Source organism: Exophiala bonariae, assembly GCF_035927105.1.
Source record: "Exophiala bonariae strain CCFEE 5792 chromosome Unknown scaffold_4, whole genome shotgun sequence".
Classification (NCBI taxonomy): Eukaryota; Fungi; Ascomycota; class Eurotiomycetes; order Chaetothyriales; family Herpotrichiellaceae; genus Exophiala; species Exophiala bonariae.
Genome location: NW_027042479.1, coordinates 1,166,391 through 1,184,325, shown reverse-complemented (window position 1 = coordinate 1,184,325; position 17,935 = coordinate 1,166,391). Strand labels below are relative to the sequence as shown.

General features: G+C 49.6%; 6 protein-coding genes across 6 annotated transcripts; all 6 read left to right on the top strand.

The window, feature by feature from the left end:
- Positions 1 to 162: 162 nt before the first annotated feature.
- LTR84_009999 (uncharacterized protein) lies at positions 163 to 1,941 on the top strand (the record flags this gene model as incomplete). Its single annotated transcript, XM_064853537.1, has 4 exons — positions 163 to 363; positions 467 to 608; positions 667 to 781; positions 831 to 1,941. The coding sequence occupies 4 exons, from the start codon at positions 163 to 165 to the stop codon at positions 1,939 to 1,941; spliced, it is 1,569 nt and encodes a 522-aa protein (XP_064709936.1).
- A 2,660-nt stretch (positions 1,942 to 4,601) lies between these two features.
- Positions 4,602 to 5,048, top strand: LTR84_009998 (uncharacterized protein; the record flags this gene model as incomplete). Its single annotated transcript, XM_064853536.1, has 1 exon — positions 4,602 to 5,048. The coding sequence occupies one exon, from the start codon at positions 4,602 to 4,604 to the stop codon at positions 5,046 to 5,048; it is 447 nt and encodes a 148-aa protein (XP_064709935.1).
- Positions 5,049 to 5,250: 202 nt separating this feature from the next.
- On the top strand, positions 5,251 to 7,179 carry LTR84_009997 (uncharacterized protein; the record flags this gene model as incomplete). Its single annotated transcript, XM_064853535.1, has 5 exons — positions 5,251 to 5,275; positions 5,310 to 5,427; positions 5,481 to 6,060; positions 6,117 to 6,402; positions 6,464 to 7,179. 5 exons carry the CDS (start codon positions 5,251 to 5,253, stop codon positions 7,177 to 7,179), a joined length of 1,725 nt encoding a protein of 574 aa, XP_064709934.1.
- A 2,186-nt stretch (positions 7,180 to 9,365) lies between these two features.
- LTR84_009996 (uncharacterized protein) lies at positions 9,366 to 11,141 on the top strand (the record flags this gene model as incomplete). The annotated part of the gene is made up of 1 exon (XM_064853534.1): positions 9,366 to 11,141. One exon carries the CDS (start codon positions 9,366 to 9,368, stop codon positions 11,139 to 11,141), a length of 1,776 nt encoding a protein of 591 aa, XP_064709933.1.
- A 2,051-nt stretch (positions 11,142 to 13,192) lies between these two features.
- LTR84_009995 (uncharacterized protein) lies at positions 13,193 to 14,309 on the top strand (the record flags this gene model as incomplete). Its single annotated transcript, XM_064853533.1, has 2 exons — positions 13,193 to 13,584; positions 13,700 to 14,309. The coding sequence occupies 2 exons, from the start codon at positions 13,193 to 13,195 to the stop codon at positions 14,307 to 14,309; spliced, it is 1,002 nt and encodes a 333-aa protein (XP_064709932.1).
- Positions 14,310 to 14,682: 373 nt separating this feature from the next.
- Positions 14,683 to 17,028, top strand: LTR84_009994 (uncharacterized protein; the record flags this gene model as incomplete). Its single annotated transcript, XM_064853532.1, has 1 exon — positions 14,683 to 17,028. One exon carries the CDS (start codon positions 14,683 to 14,685, stop codon positions 17,026 to 17,028), a length of 2,346 nt encoding a protein of 781 aa, XP_064709931.1.
- Between the last annotated feature and the right edge of the window lie 907 nt (positions 17,029 to 17,935).

The window sequence follows — 17,935 nt, the reverse complement described above, 5'->3', positions numbered from 1 at the left end:
GGAGCCAAGTCTTAACTGTATTTCTCCCTCATCACGTTCCTCGTTCACGAGGTGTTCGTACATTAAGCGACCATGCTCGCTGTTCACGAAACGCCCTCTTTTGCTCCTCTGCGCCTCACCACCCATCGACAATAAACCTCAAGACCATTTTACATTGCAACAATGACCATCGACACCGAAAAGCGTTTGCCTGACTCGGAGGATGTGCCTTCTCCTGCTGAGGGCCGTACGGGCTCCCTCGTCATTGGTACTGTCGACGATATCCAGGTGCTCGACAAGCTTGGCTATAAGCCTGAGCTGAATCGGAATCGTTCCATGTTCACCTTGCTATTTCAATCGCTCGCAATAGCAGCAATTCCTTACGTCTGTGTCCCCCGTCTCCGGCATGGTCCCTGTCGTTGCGTTGTGGAAAAATAATGGCCAATCCGTTATCAGGAATATGCTGACCAAGACCTACCGTTTCCAGGGCGAGGGCGCACCCATACTGAGTGCTATATATGGCGGTGGTCCTCTTTCAATCTTCGTCGGCTGGCTCATGGTATTGGTGCTGGATGAATGTGTCGCAGTATCCCTCGGCGAGCTCGCGTCAAAGTATCCAACAAGCGCTGGTATGTTTTGTGGCCATTTCGACTTGATCACGTGTTTTGGGAACCTAACAGTGTATAGGTCCTTACTATTGGTCATTTCAGCTGGCCACGAAGGGGAAAACGGTGCTTTCGTTCATAACAGGATGGACTTGGCTGATAGGCAATTGGACCATCACTCTCTCGGTCAACTTTGGGTGAGCATTCGTAAGGCGTTCGACGAAGTGACAGGACTGACCATCAAAGATTCGCGTCACTCATTCTGGGTTGTGTGGCGATGTATCATCCGGAGTGGGTTGCAAGCAACTGGCAGTTGCTCTTGATCTTCTATGCCATCTGCATGATGACATTTGTGATTGTTGCTTTTGGCAATAAATATCTGCCAATGGTGGATACCATATGCGCTGGATGGACCGCCCTTAGCATCTTAATCATCCTTATCGCGCTCTCAGTAAAGGCATCAACAGGACGACACAGTGCAGGATATGCACTAGGCCATTACGACCAATCTTTCTCAGGTTGGGGAGGATTCACCTTTTTCATCGGTCTTCTGCCGGCGGCATACACCTTTTCAGCGATTGGAATGATCTCGGCTATGGCTGAAGAATGCCAGAACCCCTCAATCAAGGTACCCCGAGCTATCGCACTTTGCGTTCCAGTTGGAGGGTTGGCTGGATTGTTCTTTATCCTGCCAATCTGCTTCACTTTACCTCCTCTAGAAGACATTCTGTTGGCACCATACGGTCAAGCTTTGCCTTATATCTTCTATCGGGTTATGGGCACACCAGGAGGTGGAATGGGCCTCATGTTCCTGGTCCTTGGAATCACTTTGTTTTGCAGCGTGAGCATCACGGTGGCCGCCTCGCGTTGTACCTGGGCATTCGCTCGAGATGATGCCATTCCCGGAGCTCGACTCTTCTCGAAAGTCAATCAAACGTTGGGAGTGCCGATTTGGGCGCTCACGCTGACAACAGTCGTGCAGATGCTTCTTGGATTAATCTATCTTGGCTCCACGAGTGCCTTCACTGCATTTATCTCGGTTGGCGTAATGGGCCTGGCAGTCAGTTACGCCATTCCAATAGGAATTAGTCTGTGGCATCGACGAAAGGAGGTGTCTACCGCACCATGGAACGCCGGAAACACGATCGGATATGCCGTCAACATAGTCGCAATTCTGTGGATTATGTTCGAAATGGTCATTTTCAGCATGCCCGTGGCTCTCCCTGTCACAGAAGTCACCATGAACTATGCCAGTGTAGTTTTTGTTGGTTTCATGACCATTAGCGCCGCGTGGTATGTGGTCTATGCAAGAAAGGTATATAAGGGTCCTCCAGAGTCGGATGGTATTGCTGCTTGATTGTTGGCTTGAGTTTTTGGTCCTTACAGAGGTCAAGGTCTCTATGTTTGATCATAAATCATGATGGAATATTTCAGGACCACTTAATCTGACTAGAGCCAGTATGGAGATTCTCAACTTGATTTCAAGCACAGAATAACATTGTTTAAGATCTTTTATGTAGCCCATCGTCGTTGATTCTGGCATGTGAAATCTGAGTCGCTTGGATACTGCCGTTTGGCAGCATGGCCAGAACGCATGCACGAATTTGATCAAATGATCGACTCTAGCACTAAAATAGAGGGAAGTTCACAAATAGCCGTTGCAGGAGATGAGCTGCAGTATCGACATAATATTCAGTGACATTCTGTTGTAGATCTATTTTGCTCTCACGTGCCAAGGCTTGACAGCCTGTTTTGCTGGGAAGCAGGCCAATTACACGCCAAGAGTCCAAGACGAGATGATATCGCCTAATGTGGACTAGCTCATATGGCATCCCTCCCTCCCTAACCTCATCTCGTCTCCAAAGCCGGCCGCTGAATTCACAATCTGCTTCTTACCCACTGCAGGTAAAGGACTATTCCGATCCTCAAACCATGAACAATAACCCCGTGGACTAGGTTCCAGACAAGCTTGGGCTCGAGCTCCAGCTCTTGCCAGGGCTCCATCATTGGCCCTTGAGCTATCTCGATTCTCGAAGAGCGGGTGGGGTCAACACCTTCCCATCACCCAAAGATGAGTTAATTTCCATATCCTTCAACTTGAGTGTCATTGTCGCATCCATCAATGCCATTGCCAAACATAATGATTGCTAACCTTCCCACTCAAATTTTTGAGACCTGCTACCCAATATTTAGAATCAACTATTACTGTTAGAGCATCTAGTTTGTCACGGAGTTAGATTGTCGCTTTACAGTGAAAGCAGAAATCAGGATTTCTTCATGTTGTCACTATCCAACTACTAAATCTGATTTCGACTTTCATATTGCTCACTGGCCCACTGCCAACGCTCGCAACAGCCTCTACAAATTCAATCTCGGATCCGAAGAGAATCTAGTGGATACCGGATCGACGTTCCTGACATGAAAGCATACCTCGACATCGAAACTCAAGTTCTTGTCAAACGAAAAACGACAAAGCTCGCATTTGTTCAAAAAGGTTATGGTCCAGACCGTGGTCAGCTCCTCCATAAATAATACTCGTGGACATTGCTCAGTGGGATCTATAGTGAGCATCATGACGAGCAACTACGAAACATGGCACAGAACTATCTCAAACAACGCGTCAAGGATTGGTCGACCCAATGGATGAGGCAAGAAGCCTGGTCCAACATCAAACTCAAGTGTTCTGTATTATCTGTGGAACGATAGAGCCAGAGCATAAACGCGAGGGGTAAGAGGTGGTTCTTGTGGATTGGGCAAAGTCACAGGCACGCGCTCCAGGTTGGAAGGGCGAACTAAGCCCTCTAGCGAAATTCTGTGGCCTGTCCATCTCTCCCAGACCATCGCACAGTCCATGAAGACTAATAAGTTTAATCCAGACCAGAAGGCTCAGATTGAGAAGGCGATTAGGGATGCCGAGGTCAGGAGACTTCAAGATTATTAGGAAGAGACAGGATGGAGTTGGAGCTGCATTTGGTTGAGCACACCATAACCATCTCTGGCTGTACTTTTCACTTTGTGATCCTTGCGATGTGTCCAACTCTCCCCAAACAGGCCTGTCCGGTACACAGATCTCTCCTCTACTCATACTACCAACCATTGCGTGCAGTCTCACTCCTCCGACGTGGCGGACCGGTTCCTCCTATGCTGGGGTACAACAACTCGTTATCTTCTGTGCGATCGCATTCCCCCACAAGGTATGGTCGAGCTCCTCAACTCAGATAACCAATTGTTGCGGGATCGCTTCCATCTCCAATACCCAGCTGATTACAGTTCAGTTTACTCACGCCCGGTACACTCAGATAACCAGTGGTCATGGTATCGTTTCCAATCTCAAGGGTCAGCAAGTCAAAGGCTAGCTGGCTCACACCGCTTGCCCTAGGTAACTAATAGTCATGGATTTGTTTCCATTTCGAAAGGCCAGTTAGGCCTTGGACGCAGTCAGACAGCCAACTCTTCTACGGTTGCACTTCTGGTTATCCCGCCGGCTGTTATATGATCACAATCCTTCCCGAAAACCAATCGGTATGCTCCTTCCTCCTCTCTACACTTCCACATGATCAAGGGTTCAACGGCGCGCCTTCCGATCGGAGAAAACAGCACGTGCCCCATCCTATCACGTTACCCTCCACTCAATCTTCTGCTCCTTCCATTCTCAGACGCCTCCGTAGTACTCCTCCTCCTCCTCCTGCCGTTCTTTGTCCGTCTCTCAGCTTGATCACATTCTCTAATGATTATTACGGCTACAGTCTTCTTCAGCCGGCCATCGTCTCTCTGAATTGACTGTCACCTTGGATCCACTGTCGTCTCTTTCTTTCCGCTGCCATTTCTTTGGTTAGTTACTTTGGATTCCGCTTCGTCAACACTCTCTTTGCCTCTGCTCGTGCAGTTTGGAGCGTTCAGACCACTATATCCCGGCTAGTCCCCATGTTAGTACTAGGTAAGGAGCCATGATCTCCCTCTGTTCCCAGTTTATTTCCTAATATCTCGAATATAACTCTTCTACTCATTCACTTCATCATGCCTCGGCGTAAACGAAGTCCAGATTCAACAGCCACATTGAACAATGATGCAGCTGATTGGGACGCCGAGGATTACGACAAAAGACCCCCAAAGAAGAAGGTATGGGAGGAAAAGCCTTCGAAAACTCCCTTGCAAATGATGGCGAACAAGCATCAGGACCGCGATGCGACCAGACGTGAGTGGGACAGCCGAGAGCTCACCATGGCATCTGTCGGGATGCAGAGGCCACTTGTCCATTATCAGAGCATCTGGTATACTTGGGTACAACGCCAGCCAAATTTTCCAACAAATGGGCCCCAGGCCATGCATTTGAGACGTTTCCTCAATGAAACGATCCAGTATGTCAACCCTTCCGGCGTAGAACAAACCACCCCGTCGGAGTCAACATTCAAGAGCGCCATCAATTTCATCAAAACCATCAACGCCTCAGACTACCCGATTTAGTCGTTCACACCCAATATGGATCTTGAGGTTAAGTCTTGGTTATGGCAGACCCTCTCAGACTCATCCGTGGCGTTTGGAATTCAGGACATTTTGTCACGTTCAATATCCTCCGAAACTGATGGGCACATGGTTCAAAGTTGTTTTCGATCGTGGATCCCCGGGGTTCGATGTCTCCCTTTCTAAAGTCATTTCTTTCGCACTTATGGCAGCGGTTGACTGTCGTGTCGGTAAGGTCGTTGCACCTTCTTACTGAATGTGTAGGCCGCCAACTATACATGAAATTCGAAGACGTCGAGCTATCCCTCGAGAGTGAAGGGACAGAGGAGCCGGTCACCAATGTCGTTATTCGTGTGATTGTCAAGTACGAGAAAGGCGAGAAGTATGGAAATTGATCCTGTTGCCATTCCCCCATTGCTGATTATCTGCCCGCAGGTTCTCCGTCGACAATCGCACACGCTGTGCCATTATCTTCAAGTATTTTGAGTCTCCATCTCGCGAGATCAGCTGGTCCGCTACGTTTCGATCTTGGGACCTTAACGCCGCGGATATCATTCTCCTCTTGATGGCACACAGTCTCAGACACGGGCTATTCTTGGATGGTAGCACGCTTGAGGAGGTCCTCCACGCCGCGTACCTCCGCAGGGATCGCCGACTTCGGTGGAAATGTCCCACATATCCTTTGGTGTTGGCCATTGACGGGAGAAACTGGGGTAAGCTGGTGATTCAGAAACCGGCTACTTACCAACAAGTCCATTCCACGTTCGAAAAAAAGGGTGATTTAGCTGGATATCTTAATTACCTTCGGATCCATGATATGAGAAGGGAGGGGGGGGCCCACGACCTCGCCGATGTCGATCCAGGACTGATGCGCACTGCACACGAAGGCATAGCTCGAGCACAGGGTTATAGCAGTGTGAAAATGAGTAAGGGTGATAACAAGCAGCAAGACGAAGATCTTGTTACGCATAAAGCACTACTCAAAGATACTGCTGTTGATCGGCTACTGGTACAGGTACCTGGATCATACAACGTCCTCCACGTTCGGCAAAGTCACACCTCATTTCGAAGTATATTCGTGAGAATCAGGATGAGTCAATCAGAGAATCTGGATATCCTCTCGATTTCTACTTGGGTGTATCGCCACCGCCGAGTGATAAGGCTCCTTACAATGAATGGCAGCATGTTCGGGAGAGGGCTGGACGTCGAGTTAATCGTATTTATCGCACCCAGCAAAGAGATGATCCAGGACATCCAGCCACTATCACTCACAAACCGCCATACAACGATTATGTTCGCAAGCCCATCCTAGCCTCAGGCATTCCCAATTCGTCTTCAACCTCTATACAGGTACCTCGTCGGTCGGGCCGTACATCACACGCCCATCACACCCTCAGACATTCCTTATTCGCTTTCAGTTTCTCTACAGCCACTTCGTCGGTCAGGTCGTCAGTCAGATACAACACTGAACACTGAGGCAAGCAATACCATGCGACCTCCATTGCTTGAGGACCATACACTTGTTGAAGATGATCTCGAGGAGGCTGCTTCGTCGGAAGATGATTTTGAGGACTCTGCTTCGATAGAAGCCGATCTCGAGGATACTACTCTGATGGAAGATGATCTCGAAGCCAACAACCCCAATAGTTCGTCTGCTTCTACGCTGACCATATTTGAAAGTCTCAGACAGGATCCTGCGTCCAAGAAGGACAACGACAAGAATGTTCTATTGGAGGACAGCATGGACATGATTTCGTCATCTCTGCAAACACCCCTCGTTGACGAGACTACGCAGGCCACCGACCCGTTCCTACTGAGTGGAACTGACTGGGTTCTTTATCTTTCTCGATACAATATGGTCGGTTACAACCGCGGCCGCAATATCGATATCGCGGAAGCACACATTGCAACTCGCGTCGAGTCTGATAATACCCGGGATGCGCCGTCTCTAATGGTATTCCGGTGTTCAAACTGTCCATTCGTCGCAACATCCCATCTATATTATGAAAACCACCCCGAAAAATGTCTTGATAATATCGAAAAGGCGGGAAAAGAAGCTATTAATGGAAAGCGTAGCCACCACCTCCGTCGAATAAGAAGCCATTCCCTTGCCCACACGTCGCCCTGGGTATAGGTGGCGATGGCACTTCAGCAGCACGTGGCACCTGAATGAACATCTACGTAGAAGACATAAGTTTGTGGAGGATGGTTTATGTCCAAGGGTCACTGAATGCGGCAGTGACGAGATTTTCAAGAAATTCCAAGTTTGGAAGGCACATCTGAGAACGCAGCACGACAAGGACATGAGAAGCGTCAATTCCGAAAGACCATGTCTCTTCGCGTCTCAAGGTTGCCCACATACTTTCACTCATGCCCCAACCTACAATTCTCATATCAACACACGACATCATGTAATAGGTGCCAGATACGATACTGAGAAACTTGATGTGAAAAGTCGAAAGAAAAGCGAGCGCTGATTGCTGGGTCAGATTGAGTTGATGTTGTGTTTCTGCTTCTTGTTCCACAGATATAACAAGCATTCTTCAGTGATATCCATAATATCGAAATTATCAATGGTTGCTATTGCCTACAAACAGACAGCTTCGGATAAACTTGATGTGTCTGTGGAAAAATAAGACCTGGTTGATTCAGCGTGATGCATTCCACCGACTTGGCAAGTCAGGACAACACTCTTCATGACTCGACTCAACTTCCGTCACCCATTTGCAGGAAGAATGAAGCTCGAATTTACTGTTTGGTGATACCCCTTTCAAATACCGGCCCATCGCTAAATTGTGTTCTAGAGAACTGCGTTGTTGACAACCAGAAACCTCCGTCCATTGTTGGATATATTAGGATCTCGTGACGCATCACTCCCAAGTGTTTTGACGAATTGTCAACCAACTATGTAGGTGCCATTCATTCGGCTATTTCGTGATGCGGTCTGTGTATCGTTTCGCGCACTGGTCGGTATGGCATGCCAAGTAGCACCCGATAGGATTGACTCACGCCCAATATGCTGACCAGAGGCCCGATTCCTTCATATGCTTGAAAGCGGTATTGCTCGTATTGACTGGCCCTCAGATCTTCTTTGTTATATCGCAAGAAAACAAAATTCTCCTTGGCTGTCTCCACAATGTCTTCATCTTCATAAAGATCACGGTTCGGGGATTGATGATCGAAACTTAGTGGGTTTTAAATATCGACAATACCACTTCCTCGTATTCTTGCCTTCGTCTCTAGTATCCTCCCACTCACCCTTGTATAAGGATGGATTACCCGGCCGGCGATGGAAAAGGAGCAATTTGAGAGAAGAGTTCTTTATTTCGGTCGCTTAAGTACATAGAGACATTCACCTATCACACCATAAGCGACGTACCCACCAGCACCACGGTGTAAGTGGCGAATTATTCGAGGCAGAGAAGCTTGATATCAAGGGACGAAAGAAGAGTGAGCGCTGATGCCGGTAGTTTATGTATTGTCTTTCATTTTTATCTTCTTCACTATGTATATGGTTATGATTCCACAAGATCGACAATGTTCACAATCTAGAAGTATTCAAAACAATCACTGAACAAGTACAACGGGCTAGTAAGGTACTAGTCAGAGACCTCTACTAGAGCTAGCCAAGGCAGTCGATAACTCCCTATATATATTCGTCCGAACCAGGAATCTCGAGCTCGCAAAGGTGGTGGAAAGGTGGTTGATTCGTACGTGATCTCCCTCACTGATTACGAAATGTCCCAGTGGATGCTCCCCACAGGGGTAGGAATGTACTGGAGCTCAAAATTGAAGTACTACTATATCTTGTCCTAGTGGCCCCTTTCTGATCACAGCGAGCCGCCGCATCCCAACTCTGGTGGATGGCGGTGAAGTGATCTGAGATTGTTCCGCATTGACGGTTCAGGCGAGACGGAGGCCACGATACTGACGTCAGAGTTGAACTTTGCCGTGACTACCGAGTAGGAATTCAAGTAAAGACTAAGCAGGCATAATGCTGGAACAGAAATATCCGACATTGCACAGGTCGAGAACAAGGATCACTTTTAGTCTCCAGGGGCAAGAGATATCGACCTAGGGTGATCTGATCGAGGCTGGTAAATCTTGGGTCGTGACGTTTTCACTCGATGTGCGGCACAGGAATTGCAATGATCCCTGCTGCCTCCTGGAAACAGTGTCCGTGGCCATTGGACACCATCCGAACATGGCAACTCCCAGCCGACTCTACTGCTCATCACGTCGTCAGTCGAAGATATTAGTTGACCAACATTGGCTATGCCGTGTCCTGTGGAAGCATCACGGTGATACGATCACGTCGAAATGTCCAAATATTCAACAGTACTGCCTTTTCAGTACAGCCATTCTACCATAACGGCAGACCCTCTTCATGTGCCTAAACGCCAATCTCCAACGAACTCGTCTCCGGGACCAGCTAATCCCACTCGAGATGTAGTCATTGGACCATCGCACAGAGCAGAAAGTACTAATGGCCAAGGAAAACATTCAGATCTGGATGATGTGGAACAACTGAGAAGCATAGAAGGTTGTGCCAATGCATCTGTGGCGAGTTCATCGGGGTCTGGGACTTCCTGGAGAAGCCAAGGTTCTTCTGGGTCTGCGCAGCAATCTCCAGACAGCAGTCAATCACCGGACTTTGCCGATACCCCTGGAATAAGACTGAACACTGGACAGCCCGTGCAAGACTTTCTCGTGCGGCGGCGGCTGGAGAGAGGCGAAGGTTCACCAAGTTCATTTCTTCAACAACCAATCAAGGAACGGCGAGAGGGGTCTTTGAAGGTCCAGAATATGGATGACACCCTTTCAGACCTCTTTATAAACCAGCCTTCTTCCAGCAGTGAATATATGGAAGGGGCGAATCGAGCGCGGGAGGTAACTATCCCTGAATCAGCCTCGCCAACATTCAGCAATGTGCGTACTCCTTCAGTCCCACTGCGCTCCTCAAAACGATTGTCTACGTCGACGAGTGACCCAGCCCATGCTCGACCACAACGATTGCGAAATGTTGTTCGGGAAGGCGTCCCACATCAGATGGTGTCGGATGGCGATGTTCAATACGAGTATGTCGAAGGCACAATCATGGACACTCGTCCCAGTGCAAAAACTGTAACTGGGGGCATGAAAGACACGATACCTGAAATCGAGGCACAAGATATCCAGAAGATCCCAAAACGAAGACCCGGCACCACCACTGCTCATGATTTTGACTATCAATTGACACCAGATTATTCCTATTCAGCCACGACGTCAGACTCAGGAGAGTGTGACGGCCCACAAGATGTGGCATATCAAAAGATTAGCTCTAGTGCTTCCACACCTCTGACGGATGGTACGGCTTTTGATGATTTCAAATCCTCGTCCCCACGCTCATTGGGACCAAGGGATTTCACGAGAGGCACTGCTGAGGGTTCAAGTCGATATCTTCCAGCTGCGGAAGCGCCGGTACAAGGCCGAGACGCGGAAATTGACCGGGCCAGGACACAAGCACTTTCTTCTGGAGGATCAGAAGTGTCAGATATCAATAGCAACTTATTGACGAAACGATATCCACTAGATGTCATTGATGAGGAAGAAAAGGAAAGTTTATCAGATGTTAAGGATTCTGGCGGAAGGCCTTCCCCTAGTGCTAGTGAGGCTAGCAGCGCAAAATCCCGTCGTCTGCGCGGCAGGAGCATCCGAGAAGAGATCAATTCTTCACCGACTTCCGACACCCAGACAGTGGGCGAAGAACTCTCAAGCACGGACGTGAAAGTGGGTGTCGATGCATTGCCAAAAACACTCGCGGTTTCTGGAATTGGGGCCGATATGAACCTGTACGAAGGTCGAGCTGTCGTTCTTCGAGAAGAGAGGGAAAGTGCGGATAACCTGACGAGCAGTACCAGCCACGGTAGTTTCAGCCCTAGCGATGACAGCGGCTCCCAAAGTTCTGCAAGTTCGGGTGTTTTTCACGCATTGGAAAATGGGATCGGCAAGGTGGTTCATGCTGTCAAAAAGAAGGTGACGTTCAGTCCCATCGACGATTTCCGAACAATCACACCGACGTCAAACTTTCCATTGGAAGACAAGCCAGACCAGTAAACTTAGAACAGTCGTGAATCAGTCGAAATAGGAATCGTGGCGGATGGGATTAGTACGATCCATGATCCGACAGCCTGAAACAATCTTTGGACGCCACGGCCCAGTCCCCCACTAATCCGTAGGGACGGCAATCAGTAATGCCATTATTGCTGCTCTGTTAGAAATCGCCGACTATGACACTCAGGTTATAGAGTCTTTCAAGAAAAATGAAAGTGTGGATGAGATTCAGACAGTGCTCCAGTTGAGCTGCTCTGCTCAAAGTCCCAAACGGCTTTGTTTCCTCTGCCGTGATCTTGGTCTGTTGTTCAGGCCCTCTCGCCTCGTGGCTCGCTTGAACGAATAATGAGAGCGAAGCCCCGGTTCCGAGTGTGAGGTTACAGGCACCGACAGGCTGGCACCGGTTGTGAAAAATCAGGGAAAGAATCACGGATGGTCAGCCATGTTGACTGCAGCCCTTGCTAAAGCAAACCTTCAATACGACCTGTACGAGTCACCGTTTCGGTATGGAGTAGCATTAGATCAAGAGTGACTTGGTAGTTGGGAGATCGTCGTGGACGCATCCATGCCTGGGGCTAGTTCGTTGGGGGCAAGATAGGCCCCTCGGGCTGTCGTCTGGATGGCCCTGGGGGATGGAGGGGAGCGAGGGGGGTTTCATCTTTAACTGGGCATTGTGGGCAGTGTCAACGTAAAGTGCCCGCAGGTGTAGTTACTTAGTTGTAGTTGAAGCCTAACAAGTTTGTTGCCGAGACTTCTCAGGTTCAGGTTCAAGTTCAAGGTTCACCGACATCGAGTCCTCGACCCGGTGGCTTGGTAGGTCGATGAGGACCCAAACTTTGCTCTTCAAGCGTCAAGGAGTCGGTTCTTTGAGTTTGCATACCAGTGGCTCCTGGTGCACGAACCTGAAAGGTGACACATCGGTCGTCAATGGGCAGCAATACTTCGTGTCAACCATCTTGTGCTTCAGACGGATATCTACAGTACCCAAGTATGTATTTTATTTCGTGCTTCATGGCTATTCTTCCACTGAAGGAGCATTCGATTTGAGATACGGCAAGACCGACTCTTCTAGTCGTTGGGCACATTCGACCCATCCGACCCATCGGATTTGTGTATTTGCCCGTCTCGACCTCGCTTGTCCCATGGTGGGGGCATTCCATTCCCAATAACACTGCGTCTTGCACATCTCTCCCACGGTGGAGTGGTGTCCCTGGTCGATGCCACTGGAGTGGTTTATTCTCCGATTGAACCAACATTAACCAGCTGGCCAGCAAAGCACCTCGCTTGACACCATTACAGGCTCGGCAAAACTCGAGCATGGGTGATATTCCTGTGAATCTGGTCGGCATTGGCTCGCTCTCGAGTACCAGGTACTTGTCCTACAGTGCCTCGTAGGTACCTAATACTAGTAGCCTCTTCTGGTCGAGTCTGCCGGTCACTTGACTCGATTCGGAGCTGCTATCTAGCGGGCCACTTTTGTTTCTACCAAGTCTCTACCAACTGACTATGGAGTAAACGGTTAGCCACGGTGGTAGCAGTCATAGCGTGACGCAGTGTGTGCTCCTGCCCAGGGCTTCACGCGGTTTTATGCATCGCACGGGGATGGCGTCCTTGTTCGGGAGGACGTGCATTGATCACAGCTTTCTGACCTGGACCTTGATATTGCGTTTCTCCCAAGTCACCAGTCACCAATGAAAAAATCCCGTTCCGGAGATGAGCGCCACTTGCTTCTGATTTGACGGCCTCCACACATAGTCAGACCCTTCAAAAGATGTCGAGAGATACAGAGCCCGCAACGTGTGATCCCTGTACGATGCAAAAGCCTAGTCGAGGCTAAAGTCAACCGAAACCCTGCTCGCCTGACAGCCGTCGGGTTGACCCATCACTGCACCTCAAATCAAGCTCCCACGCCTCTTCCATCGGTAGCTGTGGAACAGTGAAACTCTCTCCGCCACTGTATATGAACATCGACAACTTCCTCCTCAGCTTTCAATGACTCTTCTGGCCTTCCTCCTCGACCTCATGACACCAGACCCGAATTTCTTGGTGTCAACATGGTCGCCCAGCTATGGCCACTGCATTCTAGTGTAAAGGACAGACTCCACAAAGAATATGTCGACTTCTACAACAAGTATCTCATAAACAACCCTCGCGTCCATCAGTTATCACTCTCAGCTGCTAGAAGTGGAGGTGTCGTTTGCTACAGCAAACCCCTCCCCGTTGGAAAAACCCAAGAATTCACCATCCGGCGACGCCAAACCTTTGGACCTGATATCAGGATTCGAACTTTCACCCCACCAGGAACCCCGCCTAGGCCAGGAGGTTGGCCACTCGTTGTCTACCATCATGGCGGAGGTTGGGTATGCGGGGACATCACTTCCGAGAATACCATCTGCACCAACATGTGTATTCGTGCAAATGCTGTTGTGATGACAACTGACTACAGGTTAGCTGCATTTCTACCCCGTTGTTTGAGTCCGGTCCCTCTCTACCACTGGTCCTAAAAGCATCTCCCTTTCACATTGAGCTTGAGCAGACTTCTGATCTGAGTGCACCCACAGACTTGCGCCAGAACATGCTTGGCCCGCTGCGATCCACGATTCCTGGGAGTCATTTCTATGGGCCACGTCGGATGGAGCTGAAATTCTCAACCTGGATCTCGACAGAATTGCGTTCAGTGGTGCGTCGGCAGGTTCTAACATCGCTGCCGTGATAGCACAGAAAGTGGTGCTGAACCCTCAGCCGGGTGTGACAATTCGTTCACAGGTCCTTGCCGTACCAATCACGGATAACACTGCGACACCAACAACAAATCCAACATGGAAGGATTTGGAATTCACCGCAGGTTTGCCTTCGAGGAAGATGTTGTGGTACCGTGATCATTATTTGCCCGACAAGGTGGACTGTTCACATAGGGAGGCGTCTCCCCTTCTCGCCTCGGACGAATTGTTTGCGTCCCTTCCGCCCGCCGTCATCATTGTGGCCGAATTAGATGTCCTGAGAAGCGATGGTGAAAACTATGTCAGAAAATTGAGGGACAATGGGGTTGAAGCGGATTTGCATGTTATACAAGGTGTGCCCCATCCATTTATTGGCATGGATGGGGTACTGGAAGCAGGGAGACGAGGTATCACCATCATGTGTGATTCACTGGTCAAGGCATTTGCATAAGGCATTCTGAGGATCCCAACTCCCAGTAGCCATTCAGCCACGGTGTTTTGGAGGTTATCATATCACATTGGGAGGCAAGCTTCTCGCAAATATACCCCGAGAGGCCATTTGATCAACGACTTGATACGCTCATAGATAGAACCATAGCATAAACCAGCATATTGATTTGAAATCGGCATTGATAATCGCTGCAGGTCTATAGATGAAGGAACCGTCAACAAGATTCGTCACCTGCGAGAAAATGCGCTTGACGTACTTTACTCCGCACAATCGAAATTTCCCCACTTGACCGTCGTACTAGAAGATTTGTAAATGTCGACAATCTCAAGGAGTCAGATCAGATTGTTCCTGCAGACGCACGAAAACAGACAGCATGGATCTAGGCGAGGGCGGAGCGATGCCGGTCATTCTTGCAGATTGGTTGGACCAAGTCTTGACCGTCTGGCATGACCATCGCATCGTCGCAACGGCACTCACCCTGGTCGCGCTGCTCGTGGTTCTTGTCCGCCGCAGCCTAACCGTCAGAATCACACCACAGACATCCTCCCCTGCAGTCGAGAAGGCCAATTGGCTTCCCCAGACTGAAATCGACACCATTCCTCCCTTGAGCTCAAATGCTACCGCTCGACAAGGCAAGAGTTCACAACCCAACCTGCCACAGAAAGGCAAGCCTCGCTCTGCAGCACGAGTCGTCGCTGGACGGAAGCCCGTTGCAGCAGGAACCGGAAAGGATGCCACATCACAATCAGACCCTCTCTCCATCCAACCATTGATATTCTTCTCCTCTCTGACTGGAACCACCGAACAGCTCTCCATGGCCGTGGCAGAGAGACTCGAAAGGTTTTCGACTGAGACCGATGTTGTTCTCAAGCCAGAGACCCATGATCTTTCATATGTTGACTTAGATGATTACTTCATATCGGGACCCAAGATTTCAACACCGCGCCCAGGTACTCGCTTTTTGTACCTACTCTTGATTCCCTCTTACGACATTGACACGATTCTAACCACTTTCCTTGAGCACCTCAACGAGACTCACAATGACTTCCGGATCGATACTGCCTCCCTCTCGGTCCTAGCAGGATACAGTGTGTTTGGAATCGGGGACAAAGAAGGATGGCCAAGTGAAGAGAAGGGTTTCTGCACACAAGCACTGGAGGTGGATCGTTGGATGGCCAAATTGACAGGTAGGAAGAGGGCATATCCCGTTGGCCTGGGAGACGTGAAGAGCAATGTCAACCAAGCCTTGGGGGACTGGGTCAATGGTATCACCAGTGTTTTGGAGGACTTGATCTCCACTGGCTCCCTTGGTGAAGGTGTTCCTGGTAGTGGTGACGCCATTGAGAGCGAAGATGAAGAGGAAGTCTTCGAGGATGATCCAGAAGTTGACTTTCCTGACTCCGGTCGGAATAAAAGACGCAAGCTTGCAAAGGCAACTGACTTGGAAGATGTTGGCGGCGCGGGTGGTCTACCACTGGCAGTTGACTTTACGACATATTCATCATCTAAGCCCGCTGGAACTGCCCCGTTAAAAGCCATGGTGCCGAAAGAGTCGCCCACATACGCTGCATTGACTAAACAAGGCTACACGATCGTTGGGTCGCATTCTGGCGTCAAAATCTGCCGGTGGACGAAGTCTGCGCTTCGCGGGCGTGGTTCATGTTACAAGAACTCGTTTTATGGCATAGCCTCCCACTTGTGCATGGAAACAACCCCGTCTCTATCATGCAGCAACAAATGTGTTTTCTGTTGGCGGCACGGGACTAATCCTGTTTCCACAACATGGAGGTGGGAAGTTGATGATCCTCAGATGATTTTTGATGGCGCAAAGGAAGGTCACTACAAGAAAATCAAGATGATGCGAGGCGTACCAGGCGTGCGAAGTGACCGGTTTGAGGAGGCCATGCGCATTCGGCACTGCGCCTTGAGTCTTGTAGGTGAGCCGATTTTCTATCCTCGCATCAACGAATTCGTGGGTCTCCTTCACAGTGAACACATTTCGAGCTTTCTCGTATGCAATGCTCAGCATCCACAGCAGCTACAGGAACTCCAGCGGGTCACGCAGCTATATGTGAGTATCGATGCTAGCAATCGGGACAGTCTGCGCAAGATTGACAGACCACTACACCGAGACTTCTGGGAACGGTTTCAGACCTGTCTTGACATTCTTCGGGAAAAAAGGTTTGTACAGCGAACTGTCTTCCGTCTCACATTGGTCAAGGGCTTCAATGTCGAGGACGAGGTCGAAGGTTATGCCGATCTTGTTGCCAAAGGCCTCCCGTGCTTTATTGAGATCAAGGGCGCCACTTTCACGGGCCCGGCCTCTTCTCTGACAATGCAGAACATCCCGTTCTACGAAGAGGTCGTGACTTTTGTCGAGGCCTTGGACAAGGCGCTTGCAAAACGTGGCCTAGAATATGGAATTGGAGCCGAGCATGCGCACAGTTGCTGTGTTCTGCTCGCCAGCAAACGCTTCCACATCAATGGCAAATGGAACACGATCATCGACTACAATAAGTTCTTCAAACTGTTAGACAGTGGTGCGGACTTTGGTCCTGAAGACTACTGTGCGGAGACACCAGAGTGGGCGCTTTGGGGGAATGGTGGCTTTGATCCTAGAGATGAGCGGGTTGACAGGAAGGGACGCCCCAAAAATCAAGTCATGGGAGAGGAGGGGAAAACTGAAACCAAGGCTGCACAGGCAGAGATCCAGTTCTGAGATGGCCCTTTTAGTGGTCACTCGTTCAAATGATATTCATGCAAGATTTCCACTGTCCAATGACACTTATCTACACTTACACCATTCTCCTAACGACAGGTAGTATTGTAACCTATCAATGTGCTTGGTCCGGGTTGCTCAAGGTGGTGTCCTGCGCGTCTGAAGATAGAATTATTGAGGTAAATAAAATACAAAGTAGGTGATGTGAGACGAGTGTAGCAGCAGTAGCAGCAGCAGCAGCAGCAGCAAGGACTCCCGGTCTCGAGGAATCAAGTCGCAGATGACATGTTCAGCTCACAGGTCAGCGTCCGGCGCGGATTGATTGTCCACAGCTCCATAAGATTTTTGAGGCACAGCAAGCGGTGAGGGCATCACGGAGGCGCGGCTTTTGAAATCGAAACGGAACGGAGTGCTGCAGATGCTGGGCTTTGTTGATGAGGATTATTCTTGCGAGAAGACGCTGTGAAGAGGAGCAGCCTCATCTGTCCGGAGTGTTACTTAGCAGATCTCATTCCCCTTGTCGATCGTATCCCCTGCGCCAGTGGATGTCGGTAGCGAGAAAACTCCTCACTTGCATGTCGCCTCCTCTAATCTCGCAGGGATTTTCGTTCCTCAGGCCATCAGCAAGCAGAAGCGTTACATGATACCCTGTCTTGATTCTCGTGCTCGGTGACTCGATGAAGCCCGGTCATGCTTGTCAATTACGGTTTGGCAGTGCAGGCAGGAAACCCATCAAGAGTTTTCGTCTCAATTCACAGCGGTCTCGCAGTGTCCTCTCAGTGGCAGCCATATTCCATGTAGAATCGAACTCTTCTCAAATTCCAGCCACCAAAGGTCCAGAGATTCATGAAAAGTGTAGTATTGGGGCCTGTCAGAAAGGCCCTCGGTACCTCGCACGCCGAGCGGC